General features: G+C 49.3%; 1 protein-coding gene across 2 annotated transcripts in view; it reads right to left on the reverse strand.

Moving 5' to 3' along the window:
• The window catches only part of FREM2 (FRAS1 related extracellular matrix 2), a 146,023-nt gene that overhangs the window by 12,796 nt on the left and 111,123 nt on the right, over nucleotides 1-22,104 (reverse strand). Inside the window, exons 15-24 of one of the 2 annotated variants that reach the window (XM_037800051.1) lie at nucleotides 21,184-21,315; nucleotides 19,363-19,691; nucleotides 14,387-14,579; nucleotides 12,985-13,089; nucleotides 11,515-11,642; nucleotides 11,276-11,410; nucleotides 10,887-11,013; nucleotides 9,858-10,045; nucleotides 9,519-9,665; nucleotides 5,852-8,303 (exon numbers count right to left, since the gene is read on the reverse strand). In XM_037800051.1, the coding sequence (XP_037655979.1) occupies nucleotides 7,812-8,303; nucleotides 9,519-9,665; nucleotides 9,858-10,045; nucleotides 10,887-11,013; nucleotides 11,276-11,410; nucleotides 11,515-11,642; nucleotides 12,985-13,089; nucleotides 14,387-14,579; nucleotides 19,363-19,691; nucleotides 21,184-21,315 (1,976 nt within the window). In that variant the 3' untranslated portion in view covers nucleotides 5,852-7,811. Of the gene's footprint in view, nucleotides 1-5,851; nucleotides 8,304-9,518; nucleotides 9,666-9,857; nucleotides 10,046-10,886; nucleotides 11,014-11,275; nucleotides 11,411-11,514; nucleotides 11,643-12,984; nucleotides 13,090-14,386; nucleotides 14,580-19,362; nucleotides 19,692-21,183; nucleotides 21,316-22,104 lie in introns of those variants that run through there. The other variant, XM_037800052.1, reaches the window with a different exon arrangement.

A 22,104-nucleotide genomic window follows, 5' to 3' on the forward strand; every position in this document is an offset into this window, starting at 1 on the left:
ACGGGGGTTCTGAAGTCAGTTGGGATCATATGTAAGTGTCTCTTCATATTCTAATTCCTTAACTACAACAAAATCATCTCCAGGCCCACATTTCTCCTAAGTCTAATTTCTGAAAAGAAACTCACTTTGCCCGAGTGCTGCTTTCTTGTTGCCTGTACTTATGACACGTGATTGTTCCATAATTCTCAAGTGTTAATGCAGGAAATATACTCAGAATTTTAAAGCTTCATCTCATGTTGTTGAGTTCTCTCAGTTTTCAAGCCCCTCAATGGCAGATGCTACCGCCAATTTTGACTTTTTTATTTCCTTAGTGGTACCTACTCCCTACCCCCAAATGTCTGGGGTGAACCCCAGAAAACCCGACAGGAGAAAAGAAACTCTTAAAGCTTGCCATTTCATAGACATCAATTCTTCAGCGTTTCTAGAAAGCTATTCTAATAAGAGTTGTACAGCAGTTGTTTGAGGTTGTTGCCAAGCCCCCACTCCATGAGAACATCGCAGCCCGGCCTGTAGTTGTGCAGTGTGTGTGGTGCACATGGATGCACGGTGGAGACAGTGAGTGGAGCTGAGCACAGCCTGTGGGTGATGCGGGGAGTGGGCTGCTGTGGGCTGCCGTGGGCTTGTCAGAGCCCACTGTGGAATTTTCAGGAGTTTGGAAGCTCCTTGATGTCTTGCTTATAGTTTGGAATTGGCTGCAATGAGAGTATTTACAACACAGAAACCGGCAGAGGCTGTGACTCAGAACCGTGCTTTCCTCAGAGAACCGGCTGTTAACGAACAGAACCAGCACGGCTCGGGCTCGACTGACCAGCCCAGCGCCCTCTTCCACTTCCAACTGTGTGCCTGCGAGTCCGTCCCCACAGCGGGGGCTCCTTTCTAGACCCCATGCCCGCCATGGGCCCCTGAAAATGACCCCGTGTGTGGCTGAACCAAGAGTCACAGCTCTGCAAAGCCTGGAGGAAGTGTCTTCGATGCAGGCCACCGTCTCCGAGGCCGTGTCTTACGGTGCTTGGGCATCACCACTGCTGCTCGGCGCTTGCCCCCCTTCCACTCAAGCTCGAGGTGCTTCCCTAGCTTGGGCAGTCTCCGATTGAACGTTCCCTGCTCTGGCGCCTCATCTGCTTTCCAGGAGGTTATATTTTCCTCGTCAAATCCACCTGGACTGACTCCGGTTTGGGGCTTTTGGGTGCCTCGGGGTGACTGTGAAGCTCTGGCGGGTACGTTCATCTCTTGCCCGGGGTCCTGGCAGGGTGGGATCATGGGGTTTTGAGGTCCCTTCCCTGGAACCTGAGGGCCGAGCGGTCTCCCCAGCAGCCTGGGAGCTTCCCAGCACACGCGCCCACCGTTCCTGCACTTCATGGTGAAGATCCATGGGCCCACGCGTTTTTGTCACTGGTCACCACCTTTCTGCTATGACACATTTGTCCCTTCAGTCTTGGAGGCACTGGAAGAAATGACACACGATCCTTCTTCTCCACCCCACATTATCTTTTGTCTTTGCCCCATTCCTCGGGATTATCCTTCAATATCTATAAGATGCTGTGGTGGTTTGGAGCCATGTACCCCAGAAAGACATGTCCTGAAACTTAACCCATTCCTGTAGATGTGAACCCCTGCAAATAGGGTTCTGTGAGGGGTTCACCGATGAGGTGAGGCCGGCTGAGTCGGGGTGAGTCTTTACCCTATTACCGAAGGCCTCATGGGGAAGGCCACAGAGAGGGAGAAACGTGGAGTGGGGACACCGGAGCCGGAAGTCAGCAGGACCCGGACGAGAAGAGGGAGCAGGGGAGGCCGCGATGTGCTGCCACGGGACAGTGGGGCCCAGGGCCACGGACCACCGGCAGCCGGCCCCAGACGCCACAGTCTTCCGGGAGAGAGCATCACCTTGATGCCTTGATTTTGAACTTCTAGCCGCCAAACTGTGAGCCAATAAATTCCCACTGCACGGTATTTGCTTTAGCAATGAGAAAACTAAAACCGAGGCTTTCTGTGCACCGCGGGCTCCAGGAGCCTTGGTCTGGGATCGTCGCCCAAACGCGTCGCCCCCGTCAGTGCTGCCTGGTGGGCTTCTGCCTCTCTCTGGACAGGTGCTGGGACCCGGGGCAGACCCAGTGGAGGAGCTGGATGTTTCTGCCACCAGCATCAAGGCACTAAAATGTGGAACTTAGGGCACATCACAGAAACTCCGTGTAAATAAAAGCTAAAGAAAACACCACAGTAACCTGGCCATTTGTACGCACTGGTATTTATATTGGCTTTATTTATATTAAATATGGGATATATCTGGAAGGAAAACAGGTGTAGTTTTGAAACCCAAGTAGTAGCAGAATTATTTCAGACACGGATTTAAGACTCAACGGCTCCAAATAATTTGCAAAATTGGATTCCCAGGAATAAATGCCAATGTCCGGCAAATATACAGTATTTGAGTAAATACAAGAGAAAACTAGAACTTGTTGGTTTTTAAGAATTCCTGTGGGAAAATCAGAAAGGCTGCGAAGTACTGCAAATGCTCCCACCCCAGCCACGTCTCACCATGAGGCTGGAGAAGCGTAAATTTACCAGGGAGGGCACTGAGCAGGAGCAGGCACTTAAAGCAATTAAAAAACACACAGTCCCTTGGCCAGGATGGAGTTGTGCGAACCAGACATATCCACTTAAAAACTCCTGAAGCCACAAAGACTCCACTTTTTATGCCTTTTTGTATTGTACTTAAGCTTGGCCCTTGCAGAAATTCTTTTATTTCTACCAGTAACTGCCTTTCTACACCTTAAGTGGTTTCTATTATGATGCTCTTTTCTTTTTACGTGCTAGCTTTTAAAAATTGACATTTCTCTTTTCTCTCTTCTTTTGTAAGACACAGTATTGATAATTCTTGTGTGCGCAGAACACCATACTTCGAAAAAAATAATTACAGTGGAAATTCACTTGGGATGTCTAAGTGATCATGTAATTAATCAGTGTCAGCAACATCTGGCTAATAGTAAAAGGGCATTGTGCACTTAATAATTATAATTTAAAAGATTTCAATGCTGTTTACATTTCTGTGTGTATTTTCAAAAACTTCTTATTGTAGTAACTTAATAACTTAATGTTATTAAACTTTTAACAAATTTTTGGCCATTTATTTCACTTGAAAGTATTCAATCACCCAAAAGAACTTCACATATGTGATTTTTGACTTTTTAATCTTATTCAGCTGAATCCTTAAAGGAATTTTTTACATCTTATATGTCAAGGTTAAACTTTCCCTGAGAGAAAGTCGAGGAAGAGGCTGTCATCACATTATTCAATATGATGTTTTTGATCCTTTGCAAGGGACCCTTTCTCCTTTCAATCAAAAGCCTTAACGTTTTATAAAGAAGGACCACTGCACGAGTGCTGAGCTAACTTCCCAGCTTTCAGATGAAGGAGAACGCTAACTACATAGTGAAAATGGAGCGGTTTCAAAACTAAAAGAGAAGCATTGGTGAGTGAAAAACACTCTCAGAGAAAGAGAAAACCTAGTCTATTGAAAGATAGAAAGGAAAAAAGAAAGAGAGAGAGACGGGGGAAAGAAGGAAGGAAGGAAGGAAGGGGACGTATGGAGGGAGGAAGGAAGGAAGGGGGAGAAAGAGAGAAAGCAAAAGCAGATGTCATAGGTGGAACGTATTTTTTGCTATTCTTTAGCCAAACATGATATTTAAAAAACATACAAAAATTTCGGGGAAAAAGAAATGAATACACCTAAAGGATAGGAAAGAGAGCAAAATTGTTTAAAAGTTTGCAGATTTGATAGTCTGATTTTTCTTCCAATGCAATTAAATCAAAAGAGAGATTCCCATTTGTATATTTTGTTTTCTCACTTTAATTCAAGAGGGAGAATTAGCTTTCTTTCCCTACTTAAAAGCTTTCTTTGTAACCTGGTAGAAACTGGAGGAACATGCCATGCCCTTCTATTCTAAATTCTCTTATCAAAATCAAAAGAATTACTCTCAAAGTTTTTCATTCATTAACATCAAAGGAAATGAAAACAAGGAGAAATAGGAAACGAGGGATACTGTGAAGCTATGAACATTTCCTGAACATGTCTACGTCGTTACTGTGCAAAACCAGGATCAGATCCCGGAAAAACTCCCCGCTGAGCACTGGCCACGGGGCTGACCGCGGACGTGCAGACGCTCTCCCCGGTGCCCGCCACTCGGCCTCTTGCAAACCACACACGGGCCGTTTCACTCGGGAGCATGCCCTGGGCCGTCTTTTTCTAGAAACGAGACATTTGGTTGGTTTGAAGGTGTGCGTGTGTGTGTGTGTGTGTGTGTGTGTGTGAGTGCGTGAGGCACGACTGGCGTCTACAGCTTCCTTCCTGTGGCGTGGCAGGTCGGACACATTGAGGATTGAGTCCCGTCCATTTGCCATGTGGTTAGTGACGGTACCCGGTTTGCTTTTGGTTTTCATCCTTTTGTTCGTGTTATCAAGGCTAGAAAAACGAATGATTTGCAGAGTAGTAGTCACATGGTTGCTTTCAAATTAATGCAATTATGAAAATTTCAGATTTATAAAATATTTGCAAATCTAAAAATATTTTTTACCTATTTAAGAATTGAAGTGGTTTCAAAATCAATGCTAAAAAATGTTTTCAAAATAATAGCAAATATGAAATCTTCAACTTTTACAATTTAAATGTCATTGCATTTAGCTCTCTTTTTGTTATTGTACCATTTTCTACCTGGGAATGATCCTTCGCAGTGACTTGTGTTAAGAAAAGGCTCTCTGCAACCCTCACCCCGGTCCGTTTGCATGTGCAGTGCTGGCTTTGGGGTTGGCACTCTGGGAAAGAATTTCAGGAAGATGACTTGATAGAGCCCCTTTGCTGCTTCCGGAACTAAATCCCTTCACTGCGAGCCCGGAGTTGGGCCATCCTACCTCGAGGGCCGCGTGGTGGCTCAGGCGCAGCATCTGACTGACCTTGTTCACGTGTTCAAACGCTGTGGACGTTTCTGGGAGGGCAGGGGGTGGGCTTCAGGAGGTGCCAGGGACAGTAACGGGGCCGCCCCCTGTGGTGCCCCCACAGCCCTGCACTGTACTCCCTGCATGGATTCGAGGGGGACAAGTCCACCAGATTCCTGCTCTGAAAAACTCTGTATCAGATCCGGGGTCAGCACGATCCGTAGCACGTGTGGTTCTTGCGGGTGAGAGAGTGGCCTCTACGCTGGCTCCGTGGGGGACTTTCGGGTTGTTCCGGACACACCTGGCTCTGCCCGGTGTGCACCTGCCCACGGGGACCCTCACGCTCACTCTGTCCCCGGAGCCCGGGGAAAGGGCAGTGCCCGGCTGTGCCTTCCTGGGCGCGGGGTTGTTGACGCTCGCCGAGGGAACGCGTGGCGGTGGACGTGCCCTCACTCGCGGATTCTGCTGCTCCGGGGTCACACGCCTGGGAGCACGTCGGGCCCCTAGGGCAGCTCATGGCCTCAGCCTGCAGCTGCGGGAAGTTCCTGCCTGTATTTTCCTGAAACACAAGACTAGTTCTTTAAAAATAAAACGCTGAAAATAAGGGTCTCTTTTTCCAACTAAAAGGAGTTGTTTCATTTTTTTTAAATGATCAATGTGTATTCCAGTACAGATTCAGTAATTAGAAATCAAGAAAATGATGAAGAAATCCAAATACTTTTTACTTAAGAAAGTGATATCTTGTGATTCTATTCCGCCCATTTCCCACAGATTTTTTTCAAGAGGAGGAAGAGAAAGTAGAAGAGAGGGAAGGGGGAGGAGAGATTTCTCTGTTGGGAAGGATAAAGCTCTCCCATTCGCAGAGTGGCCTCACTGAGTGACCCGCCGTGGACTGGGATTTGGGATAAACCAGCCTGGCTTGAAGGCTCAGCACTGACTACGGTGGCCCCGCAATTTCTCTGGCAAACCCGTGCAGACAGGCACCCCTAGAACCCCCAGCTCTGGGCTCTGCGTGTCTCCAACACGTGACATACACGGACCTCAGCGCCGAGCGGTAAGAAGCCCGTGTGCTATTTGAAGCCACTTAGCCCAGGCTCATCCCACACAAACTACGAGGCAGCCCAAGACGCAGCCAAGCAACTGCCCCAAGATAAAGCAAAAGAAAGGGGAATAATTAAGAAACCATCACAATTTATTTTGCTAAATGAACTCCAGGGCTGTACTCTCTTCCTGTAGGTCCTGTGAGGGCCCTTTGAGATGCAGGTGATCTTTGGAAATTCCCCAGGGGAAGGGCACTTCCGTCAGCTCTACCCTCTGGAAGACTTTGAAGGTGAAAACAGGGAAGTCTGGACTCCTTTCGCCTCTCTCCCAGAGCAGTGTCACTTCCTTTCCTCAACCAAGAGAGGGCTGGAACTTATAAACACCAGGTGAGATGTGTATGTGTGACCTGAGAAATTTTGCTTCTGAAAGTCTCCGTTCCACCGGGACGCCCAGCTTGGCTGGTTATGGCTGGACGTGAAGGCCCGGGCAGCCCGGGAGGCTCATCCTTGGGCATCGTTCTTTCTCTCCTGGCCTGATCTTCCTCAAGATACATTTACCAGCTCTTGGAAGACTGGTCATCCAGTCCTGAAATTTCCCTTTCTATCTTGGGTGTCTGCCGGGGTGGAAAGCACCCTTCTGCGGAAGGGCAGGGGGTTGCCGAGCGAGCCCCTCGCTCTCCTTGGCTTTGTGGGGTGAATGGTAAGCAGGGGCACGGGCTGCATTTCAGGTAATAAAAGGGACTGAGCTGGGGATGCAGAGGATGATGCGTCCTTCCCAGATCAGGGAGAACGAGGCCAAGGGTGCCGGCCCGAGGCTGTCTCTGGAACGACGCTGCGGAGACTCGGTGGTTTGGCCAGACGCTGATTGGCACTGAGGCGCCCGACGGCTCTGGGCCCTGGACACGGCTGCGCGGGCACACTCCCCTGCAGGCTGCCCCCCACGGCCTCCCTTCATTCTGTAAAGTGTGTAGAAGAGGCACTCGGGCATGGGGTTTTACGCTAATAAAGGTCACCTTCTGCCCTCGTCGTCTGCGGTGGTGTTTCTTCTCATCACTTATGGGCTCAGCACTGCACACGTCTTCCAGGCACTGTCCTTAGGAGGCCCTGTCTTGTAACGGTGACCCCAGCTTTGACAGTGAACTGTCGTCTCCCACGGAGGTCGCACAGCAGTGAGGAGGGTCCCAGGAGTGACTGCACCGTCACTCGCCACGTGCCGAGACAGCAGCCTCTCTGCAAGTCTCTCCCAGACCCAACGCATTCTTTGGTTTAATATAAAATTAAATAAGCAGATAACACAAGGAGGGACTGGAACAAATCCAACGCTGGTTCGGGAGCTGCCTTCCCGTCTCTCCAGCTGGTGGACAAGGGGGCTTGTGGGTGAACGTCCCCTGGTCGTGGTTCCACGCCGTTTCATCTCTTAGAAACCTGTCACAGTGAGCAACGCGCTGATCGTTCTGCTAGCCTACGTTTCTAGTAATAAACCATTAGAAAATGAATAAACAATGTCATAATTGCACCTTCATAGCTCACGCCAATACAGCAAGAGCGTCTGTTAGCACCTGGGGCGGCTCATTTCCACCGTGGAGAAAACGCTGGCGATGAGAAGATGTCTTGATCTTCGTGGCTCTGTGCAATGTGAACACATCATTGCTGCCTTCGGGCCAGAATTTGTCCTTTGGTGCATGAAAGAGCGGCCGGAACTCAAAATCCAAGTCCGTCAGTGCAGCCGGGACTCGAGGGGTGCCTCCGCGGCTGTCCCCGGGCACGTGCCGTTTAGCTGAAGCACTCGGGGCCTGTGGGGTCTGTTCTGAGCCCTGAGGACAGCGCCGCATCCCGCAGGCATCAAACCTCGGAGCTGTCGCAGCCGTGGCCGGTGGGGGCCATCATGGGCTCGCTGCTGCCCGCGTCCCCCACGGGGCCCTTCCTTCCAGACGGCCCGCGGCTCTTGCACAGCGTCATGGCAAGGACGGTGACGCAGACAGCCAGGACGCTGCCCGCCACGCCGGCGACGACAGCCACCAGGCCGGCCTCCGAGCGGGGGCCGCCAGGCTCGTGGGGCCGGGCACCGTCCAGGGGTTCTCCGCCTTGGGGGTCCGGCTTCCCACCGGGGTGAGCCAGGGCCACGTGCCGGATGTTAGTGCCTCGGCTGTGCTCCGCGCCGATTCCCCAGGCCAGTGGGGGTGCGACCCCGGCCCCCCTTTTCTGCCGGCTCCCGGGGCCCACCACGGAGTGGAGCCGGGACCCCAGGCTCCGTTTGCCGAGGCTGCGGCTGGCACCGTCCTTGGCTCTCACCGTGTAGATCGTGTGTATGTACCACTCTCGGCCGAGGGACACCTAGAACACACGGCAGCACCCGTTAGAGAACTGGAGACTTGTGCCAACCCAGTGCATGGCTATTGGCAAGAGAAAGGAGTGGTAGTAATTGAGTCTGCGGAATCCATTCACACAACTCTGAGGGTGTAGTACGTGCAAGGCATTGTGTCTCATAAATGTGCATATTGTATGTGTGTATATTATATATACATATATGCATGTATAATATACAGTGTGTTCTGTGCAAATCTGAAGGGAGCATGTGCTGGTAAATATTTGGTATTTATAGTCATAGAATGTCAGCTGCATACACTGTCTAATTTAAAAAATGAATAAATAAAAGCAAATAGCAGGTATTGGAGGGATTTGCCCAATGTCACTCGACTAGCCTAGAGGCAGAACTAGAGCTCAAACCTTCTGAATCTCACCCAGGACCCTTTTCAGGGACATCTTCCTGCTCAAATGACATTTGCGACCACAAAGAAAGTCAGTTTTCATGTTTTCCACGGACCTGCGACAAGAAGGGATGTTCTGACAGCTCTTTGAAGCAGGCAGGCTTAGAGAGGTCAGAAACTTTGAGAACGGGCAGCAAAAATGAAAAAAAAAGGTCATAATTCAACCTCTTGTTTGGAAGGATTCAGAATAACAAATATGCTTGTTTCAGAGTTTTTTCTCATGTTGAATAAAGTAAACACATTCCTCCAAGCCCCTTCTGTCTGGAAATTGTCAGTAGACTTCCTAAAAGGTGGGTTTGCGCCCCCACATATTCACAATATGAACATCCTGAATTTTTCTCGCTTGTCCACTCGGTCTTGTTGCCCGGCCCCTCAGCTCCTTCTCCCTCTGCCAGCATTTTCTATCTGGGCTTAAGACATCTTTGAAGGTGGAGATTTGTGTGCTGGGCACAGCTGCTGCTTTGTGTGCAGGAGCTCACGCAGGGTCACCCCAATAAACCTGGCCACAGAGCGGCAACAGGCCAGAGGGGCTGCAAACGGAAGGATGGTTCCCGGCATCAGACGTGGATTTACATCTGGGCTGAGTGAGGGTCCGCCTCGCACACAGCCCTAAGGTAGTACTAATGCCCAGGTTACTAATAAGAGTCTGCGTGTGCAGTGCTGTTCTGTGGTTTGCACGCGTCATCTCACTCCACGCTCACACCGTGCATGAGGTGCCATCGCCACCACCCACGTGGGAGACACGCAGGCTGAGCACGTGCGTGGGCTCAGAGTAGCTCACCTGGAACAGCGGTGCCGAGTCAACCCTGAACCCGTCGGACCCCGGCTGGTTCACGAGGAGAACGGCCTCGGGGTCGTCCACGGCCAGCTGGGCGTTGAACAGGATGTTCCCAAAGCTGGTGGCCTGTGTCTCCGGCTGAGCTTTGTCCTTTAAATGACAAGGGAGATGGTGAGTGCTGTAGATGATGCCAAGATTCCCAAGTCAAGAAGGTTTCCATATTAGTTCTGTGCTAGCACAAAGTACCACAAAATGCCACGTTTGCTTTAACTCAAAGGGATGTTCTCATGTTTAAATAGAAGACCAAATCCGTGTGGCCCAATGTTGGGGTCAAGCACATACCACGATTTTGAATCTGTGCAAGAGCGTAGGGGAGTCAGCCAGGCAGCCGTACTCGGCCCCCTCCGGCCTGTACTTGGGGACGTAGCCGTCGGCCCCCGTGCACAGGAACACCTTCTCGATGCTGCAGAGAAAGGCATCGCCGAGGCTCTGCACGGGGTCCACCATGACGCGGCCGTAGATGACGTCCCCTGGAACACAGGTGGGCGTTCGACCCCGCCACGCCGAGGTGCATGCACGTGGCATGACCACAGCCAATGCCCAGCGGCAATGGGCTGCCTCCATCCCCATGCAGCAGCCAGCGTCGAGGGCCGCTCTGCCCACTCCCAGGCCTTCCCGCACTGGGCCGCTTCACAGGCTGAGCACAGCAACCGCAGACGGGCCCCGGCTGCTCGGCCAGCAGGGCAAGGAGCCTCAGGCTCGGCCTGTCATCTGGCATCCGTGACAACCCACGGGGTGTGAAGTCTGGGTTACATGAGTAAGTAAGTTGACCAGATGCAGACTAATAAAACAGTGACACAAAAAAAGAAAACACCAATAAAAAGCCTAATGTGCTTTAGCTGATTTTAAAAGAGGGTTGGATGAAAATCCCCTGGTATTTGAGAATTCATCTCACAGCTGTTCACCAATGTTGTCCTCATCCCGGGTGTTTTGCCAGGTGCGGGAGACACCCCCAAACGTGACAGGCACGGTCCTCGCCCCTGACACAGCACAGTCTGACGGAGCAGCAGTACTGAGTTCGTGCAGATGGAAAAAACATTCAAGAAAAACCCAGACTTGTCCCCAAAGTCACTTAGGTGAGAGAGATAGAAGTTAACTTCCCAGAATAAAAACCACCTGGTAACTTACCCCGATCCTCGTGGCCACCTCTCCACCCTCGCCGAAGTAGTAAAGGATCATTTATAGTCTCAAAACCGTAAGAGAAGTTATTTCTCCCCCTCAAAGACGATCCCAACAAAGCCAAGTGCCACAGATGCACACGGCAGGCAGACAGACAGACAGACAGACAGTGCAGCCCACTCGTGGCAATACCTTCCGCAAAAGCAGCGTCGCTCTCCTGCCCAAATCCCATGGATCCATCGGACAGCCACAGGCTCTTCTTGGACAGCAGGTACATCTGGGTATTGAGGCTAAACTCAGTGGCTACTGGATCACTGACCTAAAACCAAGTGCGGGAGCCCTTTATGAGCCGCTGAAGGCTGCTGACAAACACACACATTCACTCGCTCCTACATCGCGACTGACGTGCCCAAGCAAACGCTCGGGGGTGGCAAAGCTGGCAGGTGAAATTACTCTCCAAGTACGACACTGATTTGTCTGGGCATAAAAGGGAGAAAAAAATCATTTTAACTGATAAAAGTAAACCAGGACTTCACTGAAGTGAATTCTGAAGTCATGGGAAAGTAATTGTGCAGACGCACCTGCTGGAAGCGGATGTCCAGGTCGAAGGTGAGGGGCTCCCTGGGGCTGCAGCTGACGGGCAGGCGGTACCCCTGACTCGAGGGGACGGTGCACGGCAGCAGCTTTATGAGGTAGGACCCTGAGTAGTCTCGCACCTTCGCGGAGAAAAGAGGATATTTGTGATTTTTCTTCATTTAAAGCCTGAGGTGCGATTGCAGGTGGCAGTAAGGGAAGACACGCGAGAGCCGCTGGCACCTACCGCGAAGTCGGACACGAAGCTCCACTGCTGCTCCGGCTGGCTGTAGGTGGGCTCGCTCCGCAGGAGGCGCAGGGAGAAGGTCAGGTCCGGGTGATCGGCCGACACGACCGCCGAGCTCCTGGGGGACGCTGGGGAAGGATCCGTGCGACGGCACCGTGGTTAAGAGTGCACCACATTTAAAATTCCAAAGCACCCCCGACTCTATTTGCGGGTGCTCTTGTAATAAGCCCATAAAATCGGCCGGGTTGGCCTAGCTATCCTCGTGGAGCCGACAAAGGGCCTGGTGGAGAGTGGCCGTGCGACGCTCCTGAGACCACAGGCCAGCACGGACTCCTGGGGCAGTGCTCCGTGCGCCCTGGGCTCTGTCCCAAGACCACAGCTCACACACGCTCCACCTGCGGGGGACTGCTTTCCGGGGTGGGGGACAGAGCGGTGCCTGCGGACGCATTTATCGTGCACCGAGGCGGCAAGCTGACCTTGGAGGGGCCGATCAGCATCGACGCGCTGGGCAGACCCGCTGACGAGGGAAAGCCGGCGTGGTGAGAGCGTGTGCAGCGTGGCTAAACAGGCTCAGCTCGCGAGACACGTGGAAGGGGACTGCGACAACCAGGAAACCCTCTTCCCCCAGGACCGTCAAGTCCAGTAAAGAAAATGACCCGTTCTGGTTCTGGCGGCTCAGTCTCACAAAAATGCAACGAGCCCTCTCTCTCTCCCTGGAGATTCAGCCCTAGTCCCGTTTGTTCGAGCTGAGGCCCAGGGAGGGGAAGGACGCGGGAAACAGTGAGTCAACCATGTTCTCCTTCCAAACCCGACATACATTGGCACCCCGGTAAAACACAGCAACCAGTTTAGGAAGGTGGTTAGTCAAGGGAAATTAAATGATTTCAGATGAAATGTCCCTATGAAAAAATTAAAGAGCTGTGGGCTTGGAACTTCCCTGACTACTGCCTTCCTAATATTCAAACCACAACCCATCACAGATGGTGAAATTGCCTAGTCAGTACTTACTAGAGAGAACTAGTTAACATGTCTGAGAATCAGTTAACATTGGGTACCGGCTCTACAGAAAGTTTCTTCCAGTACACAGACAGACCTGTGAGCACAGACGAGCTTGATGAGCACATCACCTGAACGTCTACTGTTTCCTTTTTTTGGACAAGGGAAGCAAAACAGAAGGGGACTATTCTTGCTTTGCTCTTTATCTGAGGAACCTTCATTTAAAGTGCACTTGATGGGGTTTCCTTTTATGTCTAATCCTTCTTTGTTTTCTCTAAGGGATACGTAGATAAATAACCACAGTTTTGCGGATCATGGGAGAAGGTGAACATTATTAAGCCCCAACGTGGGCAATTACCCAAGTGCAGATTTGAAATTAAGGGCCTCCCAGCTAAGGGGAGCGCCGAAGCCCAGGGCCGTGGACGGTGGTGTGGTGGAGGGCGGACGTGGCCATTCGCGGAGGCCGAGCCTCACCGGGGTGGGAGAGCACAAACACGCCGTGGAACCGCGCCTGGGTCTTGAAGTTCACGACGAGGCGGCCTTCGTCGCTGATGCGCATGCTGGTCGGGTGCAGAGAACCTGCGGCGAGACACACGGGGGTGAGAGCTCGGGGACCGGGGCTCCTGGGGCAAGACCCCAAGTGGGTCCAGACTTGTCTCTCCTTTAAGCACAGGGGCTTGTCAGAAGAACCCTGAGTGATTAAAGTTAGAGGCTGAAGTATTTGTTTTTTTTTTTGAAAAATCAAATGAGGTAACGTAAGTAAGTTCACTGTGAAATATGCAGATCTATTAGAATAAGCCAAGATTTTTGAAGTCCACAAACCTGAAGTTGTAAATTGAAAGACAGAACCAATTTGTTAAAGCAGCTTGGGGACGATTCCAAATTTTATAGGCTTAAAGAAGACTGAAGCTTTCCCAAGAAATTTAGGAGTTTGAGAAAATTTGACTCCAGGCAGAAGGTGACAAGAAATCTTTGTGCTAGAAGCTGAGAACTGTGGGAACGATCTTCATTAAGACTCACATAAATGCACATTTTCTAAGGTAAGACATGGAATTAAAACATTTGGAATGATTTGGAATGATTACTCGGGGTAATCCCATCACCTTTCTCATAGCTCTAGGGTCATTTTAATCTCTTGAACAGCAGATTTGTGGCTGAGCTGCACTGGCCCCTCCACACTCCCTCTGGCACGAAGCCGTGTGAGCCCACCACAGACCCGAATCCCGGTGGATATCTGAAGGAAGTGGTCCTAACTCTTCCAGTGTGTATCTTAGCTTTAGGTTCACAGACTTGACAGAAACAAAGTTTTGCAGATGCTTATGAGCCCAAGATCTAGTGGGGTTCATCACCATTGCTCCACAGACATGCAGCTAACGTATTGTAGAGTAATAGGATCTTGGAGGGAAAGACTAGTGTGTCATCAGAGGAAGCAGAGTTGGTTAGTTTAGAGCCAGAACTAGGACCCTGGACACAATTTGCACTACACTTTAAAATGCACCACAACTTTTCAGAAAGAAAATTGTGAAACTTTTTCTCTTGGGTTCATTCCTCATTTTCAATTGTAACTACCTCTATCCCTTTCTAGAACCAATTTCTAGACTGTGTTGCTAACACATAAATTACCAGTCACCTAAGGGCCATAAGAGTTAAATATCCATGAAATGTAGATGTTACATTTAACAGTCACTCATTATGCAAAATTTGTGGCCCTGAATGATTTAAAGTTTTTCCACAACAAAGATGAAATTACCGTAAAATTTATTGAACAGAAAAATAAAATATATTGACAGCTGTTCCTGTAATTTTAGCTACAGTAGAAACTTCCTCTCGAGTAACCTAAGGCAAGGGCATTCGGCTCTCTAGTCCTCGCACCCACCTTGGAGTTCAGCTCCCGGGGGGCTGCCGACCCCCTCGTGCCACAGGACGGCCGTGTCGTACACGAACGTCAGCCGGAGCTCGGACTTCAGGTCGAAGTGCTGCCACCCTCCCGCCCCCACGGGGGAGTGGAACACGTAGGACACGAAGAGGGGGAGGCGGAGAGTCACGTAGGACTGCACCAGGTTTAGGACCTAAAACAGAAAGGTCACGTCGGTCAACAGGGCGGGCGCTGCAGCCCGAACGAGCCACACGCCGTCCGAGCCAGGGAAGGTTCCGGCTAATCGCCGAGGACAGGAGATGACAGCAGTTTACAACACTGACTTCCCCGCACTTAACGTCGAGTCGCTTACACTGCCTTTATTTACAACAAAGGATTTGTAGCAGAAATCCTTAAGACAAACTGCATTATTTCTCACATACTATCCTTCTTCCTTCATAGCAGCTTTATCAAGGTATAATTACATGCCGTGCAATTCACCCACTAAGGTGCACAGCTGACGGCTGTTAGTGTATTCAGAGATTGTGCAACCGTTACCACCATCAATGTTAGAACACATTCATCACCTCTAAAAGAAACCCTGGTACCTATTACCAGTTATTCACCACTCCCAGTCCCTGGTAACTTTCTGTCTCTGTGGATTTGCCCATTCCGGAAATTTCTTATAAAATGGAATCAAACTGTGGGATTTTGTGGCTGGCATCTTTCATGGGGCATAATGTTTCCAAGTACCCCTCCCCTCCATGCATACCACACATCAGGGCTTCCTGCCTCTTTAGTGCCGAGTAGTGTCCCCTGTGTGGACAGAACACATTTTGTTTATCCATCGTTGGTGGGTGGACATTTGGGTTATTTCCAGGTTGGGGCTATTATGGAATACTGCTATGAATGACTTTTTTATTATATAAAAGAAAATGAAACAAAGCAGGAAAGATCTGGAAGCAAATGTTAGTAATAATGTATAATATTTAATATGTTTCAAGAATAATTCATTTACACAAAGTGCCTAGCTTTGAATGTTATACTTTCCCCTTTCAGGTATTTAGAGGGTAAGTAGGAGGGTAGTGGTGGGTAAACTAGTATTTATGCACTGAGCACCTGCCATGTCTCAGACTTTGTGCTTAAGTTTACAACAAACATTATTTCGTATTCTTATTCCCCCTGTGATCATACATGTGCATGTGGGGATGGGTGAACAGTGGGTAAAAGAGAGACAGGAAAATTACAGCTTGAAGAAGAAAAACAAATTTCCACGGGATCCTTTAACCTCCCGAGTGGCCTTGCAGGAGGGAGCCTGAGCTTTTCTCTCTCCTTGCGATTCAAACAAAGCTGAGGTCAGTTCTAAAGTCACTGAACAGAGCGTCTCACATTTAACCCTCAAAAGAGCGCTGCAGAGTGCAGGGCCCACGCACTCATCCTCTTCTCACGGCACCAGACAACACCCCACAGCGGCGAAGTCGGACCTGCCCAGGTCACTCCGGGCCTCCTTCCACGCCGAGCTGGCAACAGGGACCCTCACGCACCCGCTAGTGCACCATGCCAACCAGGAACACTCCAATCCCCCACTCGATCAGGGAGTTAAAAGTCAACTCCTCCAGTCACAAAAATGATGCTAAAATCACCACAAATATATGTAAAAAGAGAATCATCAGCCAAGCAAGTTGCTGCATCCCGGCTGCTTAGGAGCCAGTGCCCACTCTGAGCCTGGCCTGAATGCCAGCTACTACTCCAACTGTTGTCACTGTCACTGTCGTCAGGCCTGTTGTTAGTTGGTTTCTCTTCTCCCCTGGAGCTCAAAACGAGTGGAGGAAAATTAGGGAAATATCTCTCAGGGTTACATTTCTTCTATTTTAAATTATATTTTCTCCTCCGCCACATACATTTAAATAATTGTGTGTGTGTGTGTATGTGTGTGTGTGTGTGTGTGTGTGTAAGAGCATATCAATAGCTAGGGGAGATGTAGAAGCTTCTGGAAGAAAGTAGGGGAAAGAGTCACCTCTGAGCTTCATGCTAAGACAGTAAACAATATGCGTTACTAGATTTCATTAGTGCTTTACACTGAGCCTCAGGGTTTTATGAATCCTGAATTCTGCTGAATCTGGTCATCTCCATGGTGATGCTCATGGGTATGTTATTAAATTGATCTCCACCAATGCCAAAGCCGGAGAGCCCTTTCCTCCAGAGCCCGCCTTCTTGCCTGAGAAGGTGACACACACTGGTTTCGACCTGGACAGTGTGCGCTCCCCTCGCGCGTTTCCTCCTCCCAGAGCGACGCAGCACAAGCCTTTGCGGGAGGTGATGTTGAACTGGACCCTGTAGCTGCCGGTTTTCATCTAACACAGCAGAACTGTTGGCAATTCGACTTCAGAAGGAGAACAATGACCGCTCTGCAGTGGTCACGGGAAGATAAAAGGCTAAAAGGATTAAACGGAGGAACTGGGAGGAACAGCAGTCAGCAGTCTGTAGTGAATTAGCTGAGATTTGGTCTAGAGGTGGGCTCTGCATTCGGAGTGGCCTGGCCGTGTGGGAGAAGTGGGCAGGTCCACCAGGATAAGGCTCAGTAGGACACCTGCAGGGTTTCAGCGGAGACAGAGAAGCCGACCTGGGTGACGTGAAGGGAAGACGGAGAAGCACTGCCCTTTTGCAGAGAAGACAGAAAATGTCCTCCAGGGTGAAAGCAGACCAGAAACCAGACGAGACCACAGGAAGCTCCGTAGTGCAAGGGAGGGCACTGATGGAAGAGCCGGAAGCCCAAGATAATCTCATCACTACAGTCAACTTGGTTTGTGTCAACAGATCCTGTGATTTAAGCAAGTTCCTCAGAGAAGAGTGTGCCGGTTTGAACGTATTATGTCCCCCAAATGCCATTATCTTTGATGTAATCTTGTGTGGGCAGACCTATCAGTGTTAATTAGATTGGAATTCTTTGAGTGTTTCCATGGAGATGTGCCCCACCTAACTGTAGGTGATGACTCTGATGAGATAATTTCCATGGAGGGTGGCCCCCCCCACCCCATTCAGGATGGGCCTTGATCAGTGGAGCCATATAAATGAGCTGACAGGCAGAGGGAACTCAGTGCAGCTGTGAGTGATGTTTTGAAGAGGAGCTACAGCCAAGAGGGACACTTTGAAGAAAGCACAGGAGCTGCAGATGAGAGACAGTTTGAAGACGGACTTTGAAAGCAGACTCTTGCTCCAGAGAAGCTAAGAGAGGACAAATATTCCAAGTGCAACTAAGAGTGTCATTTTTGAGGAACTGTAGCCTAGAGAGGAATGTCCTGGGAGAAAGCCATTTTGAAACCAGAACTTTGGAGCAGATGCCAGCCACGTGCCTTCCCAGCTAACAGAGGTTTTCTGGACACCATTGGCCATCCTCCAGTGAAGGTATCCGATTGCTGATGTGTTACCTTGGACACTTCATGGCCTTAAGACAGTAACTGTGTAACCAAATAAACCCTCTTTATAAAAGCCAATCCATTTCTGGTGTTTTGCATCCTGGTAGCATTAACAAACTAGAACAGATTTTGGTGCCAGGAGTGGGGTGCTGGTGCTGCTGAGTTTGCAAATACCAAACATGTTAGAATGGCTTTTTAAATGGATAAGGGGAAGATTCTGGAAGAATTGTGAGGAGCTTGATAGAAAAGGCCTAAACCAGGAAGGAAATAATTTAATAATGGTTGAAAATATCCTACCCTCCCCTGAGTACAGCTCCTCCTCTCTGAGAAGGGCTAAAGGAACTAGATGTTACCTGGAAGGAAAACAGGTGAGGTGGGTTTGTTAACAAGGAGCTTTATTCAGGGGAAGATAGGATTTTTTTCACTTTTCTTTTCAGGGTTAAAGAAAGGTTCAGGAAGTGGGAACTGAAGAACTAAGACTTATGAGGCTTAAGTAAATCATCCAAGGGCACAGCTAGAAAATGAACCAATCATTTCATTCCAAAGTCCAGGCTCCTTCCAGCATTTCATTCTTCTTTCCGTTGGTTTCCATTTTGGGGATTCTTATTAACCTCTGAAGTTACTGAATCCTGCTGCTTTTGGAGGAGGTGGTGAAGATGTTGCCTTGTTACCTCTGAGCCCACAGTTTCCAGACACAGCGTACATCTGCCCGCTCAACCTCAACACCAGCTGAACTGCTGTGGATTAAACTGATGGTCAGGTGCTGTCTACTTTTTTCTTGCTACTTATTCTGGACATCATTCAATACTTTAACGTATAATCCTACTTTCATAAACTCTTGGTTCAGTCCAGGTAGGAGAGATCATTTCTTTTAGTTCAAATATTCATTGTAAAATCTAAACTACCCTTGACATATTTTGGATTCTGTATTACAAACACTAAGGTGAGCCTTGCTTCTTTTCAATAATTTCAATGACTTTTCATGATGATGATGATGGTGGTGGGGTGGGGCGTTGTGTATGTGTGTGTGTGTGTGTGTGTGTGTGTGTGTGTGTTATCTGTCAACGTCCACCTGGGTAGTTTGAAAAGAAGTCAGGAATCAGAGAGTGGAAATCACAATAAGCGTTAATGAGCTTTGTCTTTGTTAGTGATGGGAAATGAAACAGAGAGGAGGAAATGGAGAAAAAGTAGAACAAGAAGGAAGGGCAGGAAGATGGAAGGTGGGTGAAGAAGATAGAAAGGAGAGAGAAAGCCCACCCATTTTAGGTGGTTTAGGCCACCCCAGAGCAGGCACCGATGCACATACAAGAGATGTTTATAGTTTTGGAGCCTAAGGCAATGATTACACAATGCTCTTTCAATGCAGAGATGTTGTCACTGGCCCACTGTCAAGAGGACACACATTTTGACACATTTTCCGGGAAATTGAAGTGATTTTTTGAACTATCGATCATGTGATCCATGTCACCAAGATGGCAGAACTGATTTGGGATTTATTCCAAATCTATTCATCAGAACTAAGTCATCTGGTTTATCCAGTGACCAGACCTGAGAGCAAAGCTCGGCAGCTAAAGCCCTCACCTGTCCATCTGTCCTGATGGTGCCACCGCAGTCGGCGAGGAGCTCGGACATGTCGTAGTAGCTGACGAACTCCCACAGGCAGGCCTCGAGGTGCAGGTTGCGGTAGAAGCGCAGGGCACTGGCGCCCCGGACAGAGCTGTGCTGGTGCGGGTGCGTCTCTCCAGCCGTCCCGGGGCTCCCGGTGGCGTTGGTCAGGAAGCCGTGGCGAGTCGGCACCTCGGTGTAATCCAGCAGGTTGGAGCACCTGTGGTGGCCGACTCGGGTGCCGTCCGGGCTGAGGGTCAGCTCGAAGTTGGAGAGCTCGCGCGTGGAGACCACGGGGAGCATCCCTGCAGGCGTGACACATCAACCCGGGGCCCCGACCCCGTCTCTGCCGCAGGAGTCTCCCGGCCTCCCAGGGGCCCCGGGGCCCTGAGAACCCTTCAGACAGCCATGGCATTGGCACTATTTTCACAGTAATACCAAGTGACTATGCAACTTTCCCACCCTCGTTCTCTTGGGGGCGCATGGTGGAGCTTTCCGGAGCCTGTGAGACGGGGCACCGCAGTGGCTCGACGGCCAAAGAGGATGGGGGAAACCAGCTGCTTCCACTAAGCCAGCCTCTAGGGACACTTTCCAAAACGCACCAGAATGCCTCTCAAAAATGCCAATTTTGCTTTATAAATCATAGCTTTTTTCTTAAAAATGTTATTTATCTTAACATGTAAAGGATATGTAATTGCTATTTTAAAATGAATGAATAAATGTTTTTAAATTTCTTAGTTTTAATGTAAAATCCAGTCAATATTTATAGCCATAAACCACAAAAACAAAAGGTCTTGGGAGTTCTCCATGATTTTTAGGAGCGTGAAGGGCCCGAGAGAACAAGTTTGAAAATGACATAATTTTTGTGTGCCAGGAAGGCTTTCCCAACACTGCCCCTCAGACTCCCCCAGGGCAAAACTCTGGCCCCACCACAGAGCTGTGGGGAGCTGTGGGTGTTGACAGTTTTAGAAAATGCAAACCCAAGCTCCCGTTTGGTCAAACTGTCACGGACCTGCCCTCCCCCTGGGGGCCTTTCCCACAGCCCTGGGCACTCGTCCACACGGCCGGAGACCTGCGGTGCTTGGTGGGGGCTCATCACACTATAATGCAAGCAGGGGTGGCTGCCTGCACCCACCTCCTTCTAGGGGAGGTAGAGTCCACCCTGGACTCTCTCAGCTTCATAAAATGTAACTGATGAACCAAGCATTAAAATCAGTTGTAACAACTGACTTAAATATAAAGTGAATTGAGTGGAATCGAACTTGAAATGTCTTCTGTACGTGGGGAATATTCCTGAAGTGTGGATAAAGTCAGTGACTCACAAATTCTGGTCACAGCCCCCTATCCAGAGGAAAGGAGCACAGAATTTGCTACTGCTAGTTTCTCTTTACTTTATTTTAATATCTAGAAGGTGTCTTGCTTGTTGCAATAAATATTGAGAGAAGTTTACAAACTCCAGCTACAAAATAGCAAATACAAGCTGAAGGCAAGCATTCAAATGCCAAAATGCTTTCCTGTAAGTCTAAGCTCATGAGATTTGAAAACGTATTTGTGCTGTATTTATAAAAGCTAGCATAGTTTTATTTCACTGTGGCTGGACATGAAAACAGATTTATCGAATTTTGTAAAATGCGTAAACTGTCAGACATTCACAACCTGGGTGGGAGGAAAGCAGAACCACTGGAAAGGCAGAGGACTGGGAGCTCAAGTTGCAAACTGAGCCCAGGACACGCCTGGGGATTTAGGGTATAAAGCCCAAGAGAGGCCCCGAGGAGCCCGGGCGCTGACCACACCTACCGTCGATGTGCGGCATCGCGACGGTCAGCTTGACCAGGTTGGCATGTTCCGCGTCCTCGGGGCCCGTGTAGCGCAGCCGGGCTGAGAACGGCTCGGCTCCCACGGCCCCCGGCACGCGCGGGTGGCAGAGACCTGGCGGGAAAAACACAGGTGCGCTCACAGGAGGGGACGGGCAACACCCAGGACGACTCAGAAACGGGCACCATTAGTGTCCCGCGTCCTTTAAGTTCCTGTGGCCCGAGAGGGACATCACAGGGACGCTGAGACGCGGTGGAGAGCTGATGGCACTGGGGCCCCCGGCCGCGCCCTCCTGTTTGAGGTGTTTACAGCCGATGAGAAAGGGCAGCTCGTGTTTAATGTCACCCAGATTATGGCACGGTTGCAAAATCACTTGAATGTAAAATAGGAAGGGACACGGTCAAAACTTCTGACAGACAGCCAATTGTCCTAAGTGTAGTTTAATTAGGTGAATTCAATTTTTCATCCTAGGGCAACATACTTATGATTGGTTATAAAATATACATTATAAGTGAATAAGGATAAAAGTGCACTCATTTTTTATAAAGAAAACAAGTCTTCAAATCAGAGACCAAAATATGTACAGTAGTGTTTTCTCTGTGTTATAAAATCTCTTACACTGTGTGTATTAATAAATTGTAACCCACTTTTATCTATCTATATACAGATCTATTTATCTTTCTGACATCTGTCCATCTTTCAGTGACCCTCAAGAATTTTGACATGAAAATTGTCCTCCAATATTAGCTTTAAGAGAGTTGTAGTGTTTTGATTTTAACAGTATGGAAGGGACCAAGATGCTACATTATAATTGTAAGAGACTTGGGCAACATATAATTATTTTATATTTGCACAAAACAAAGGAAATGGACAGGTATTTATCAGCAAAGCAATAAAAATCGG

Source organism: Choloepus didactylus, chromosome 12 (assembly GCF_015220235.1).
Source record: "Choloepus didactylus isolate mChoDid1 chromosome 12, mChoDid1.pri, whole genome shotgun sequence".
NCBI lineage: Eukaryota > Metazoa > Chordata > Mammalia > Pilosa > Megalonychidae > Choloepus > Choloepus didactylus.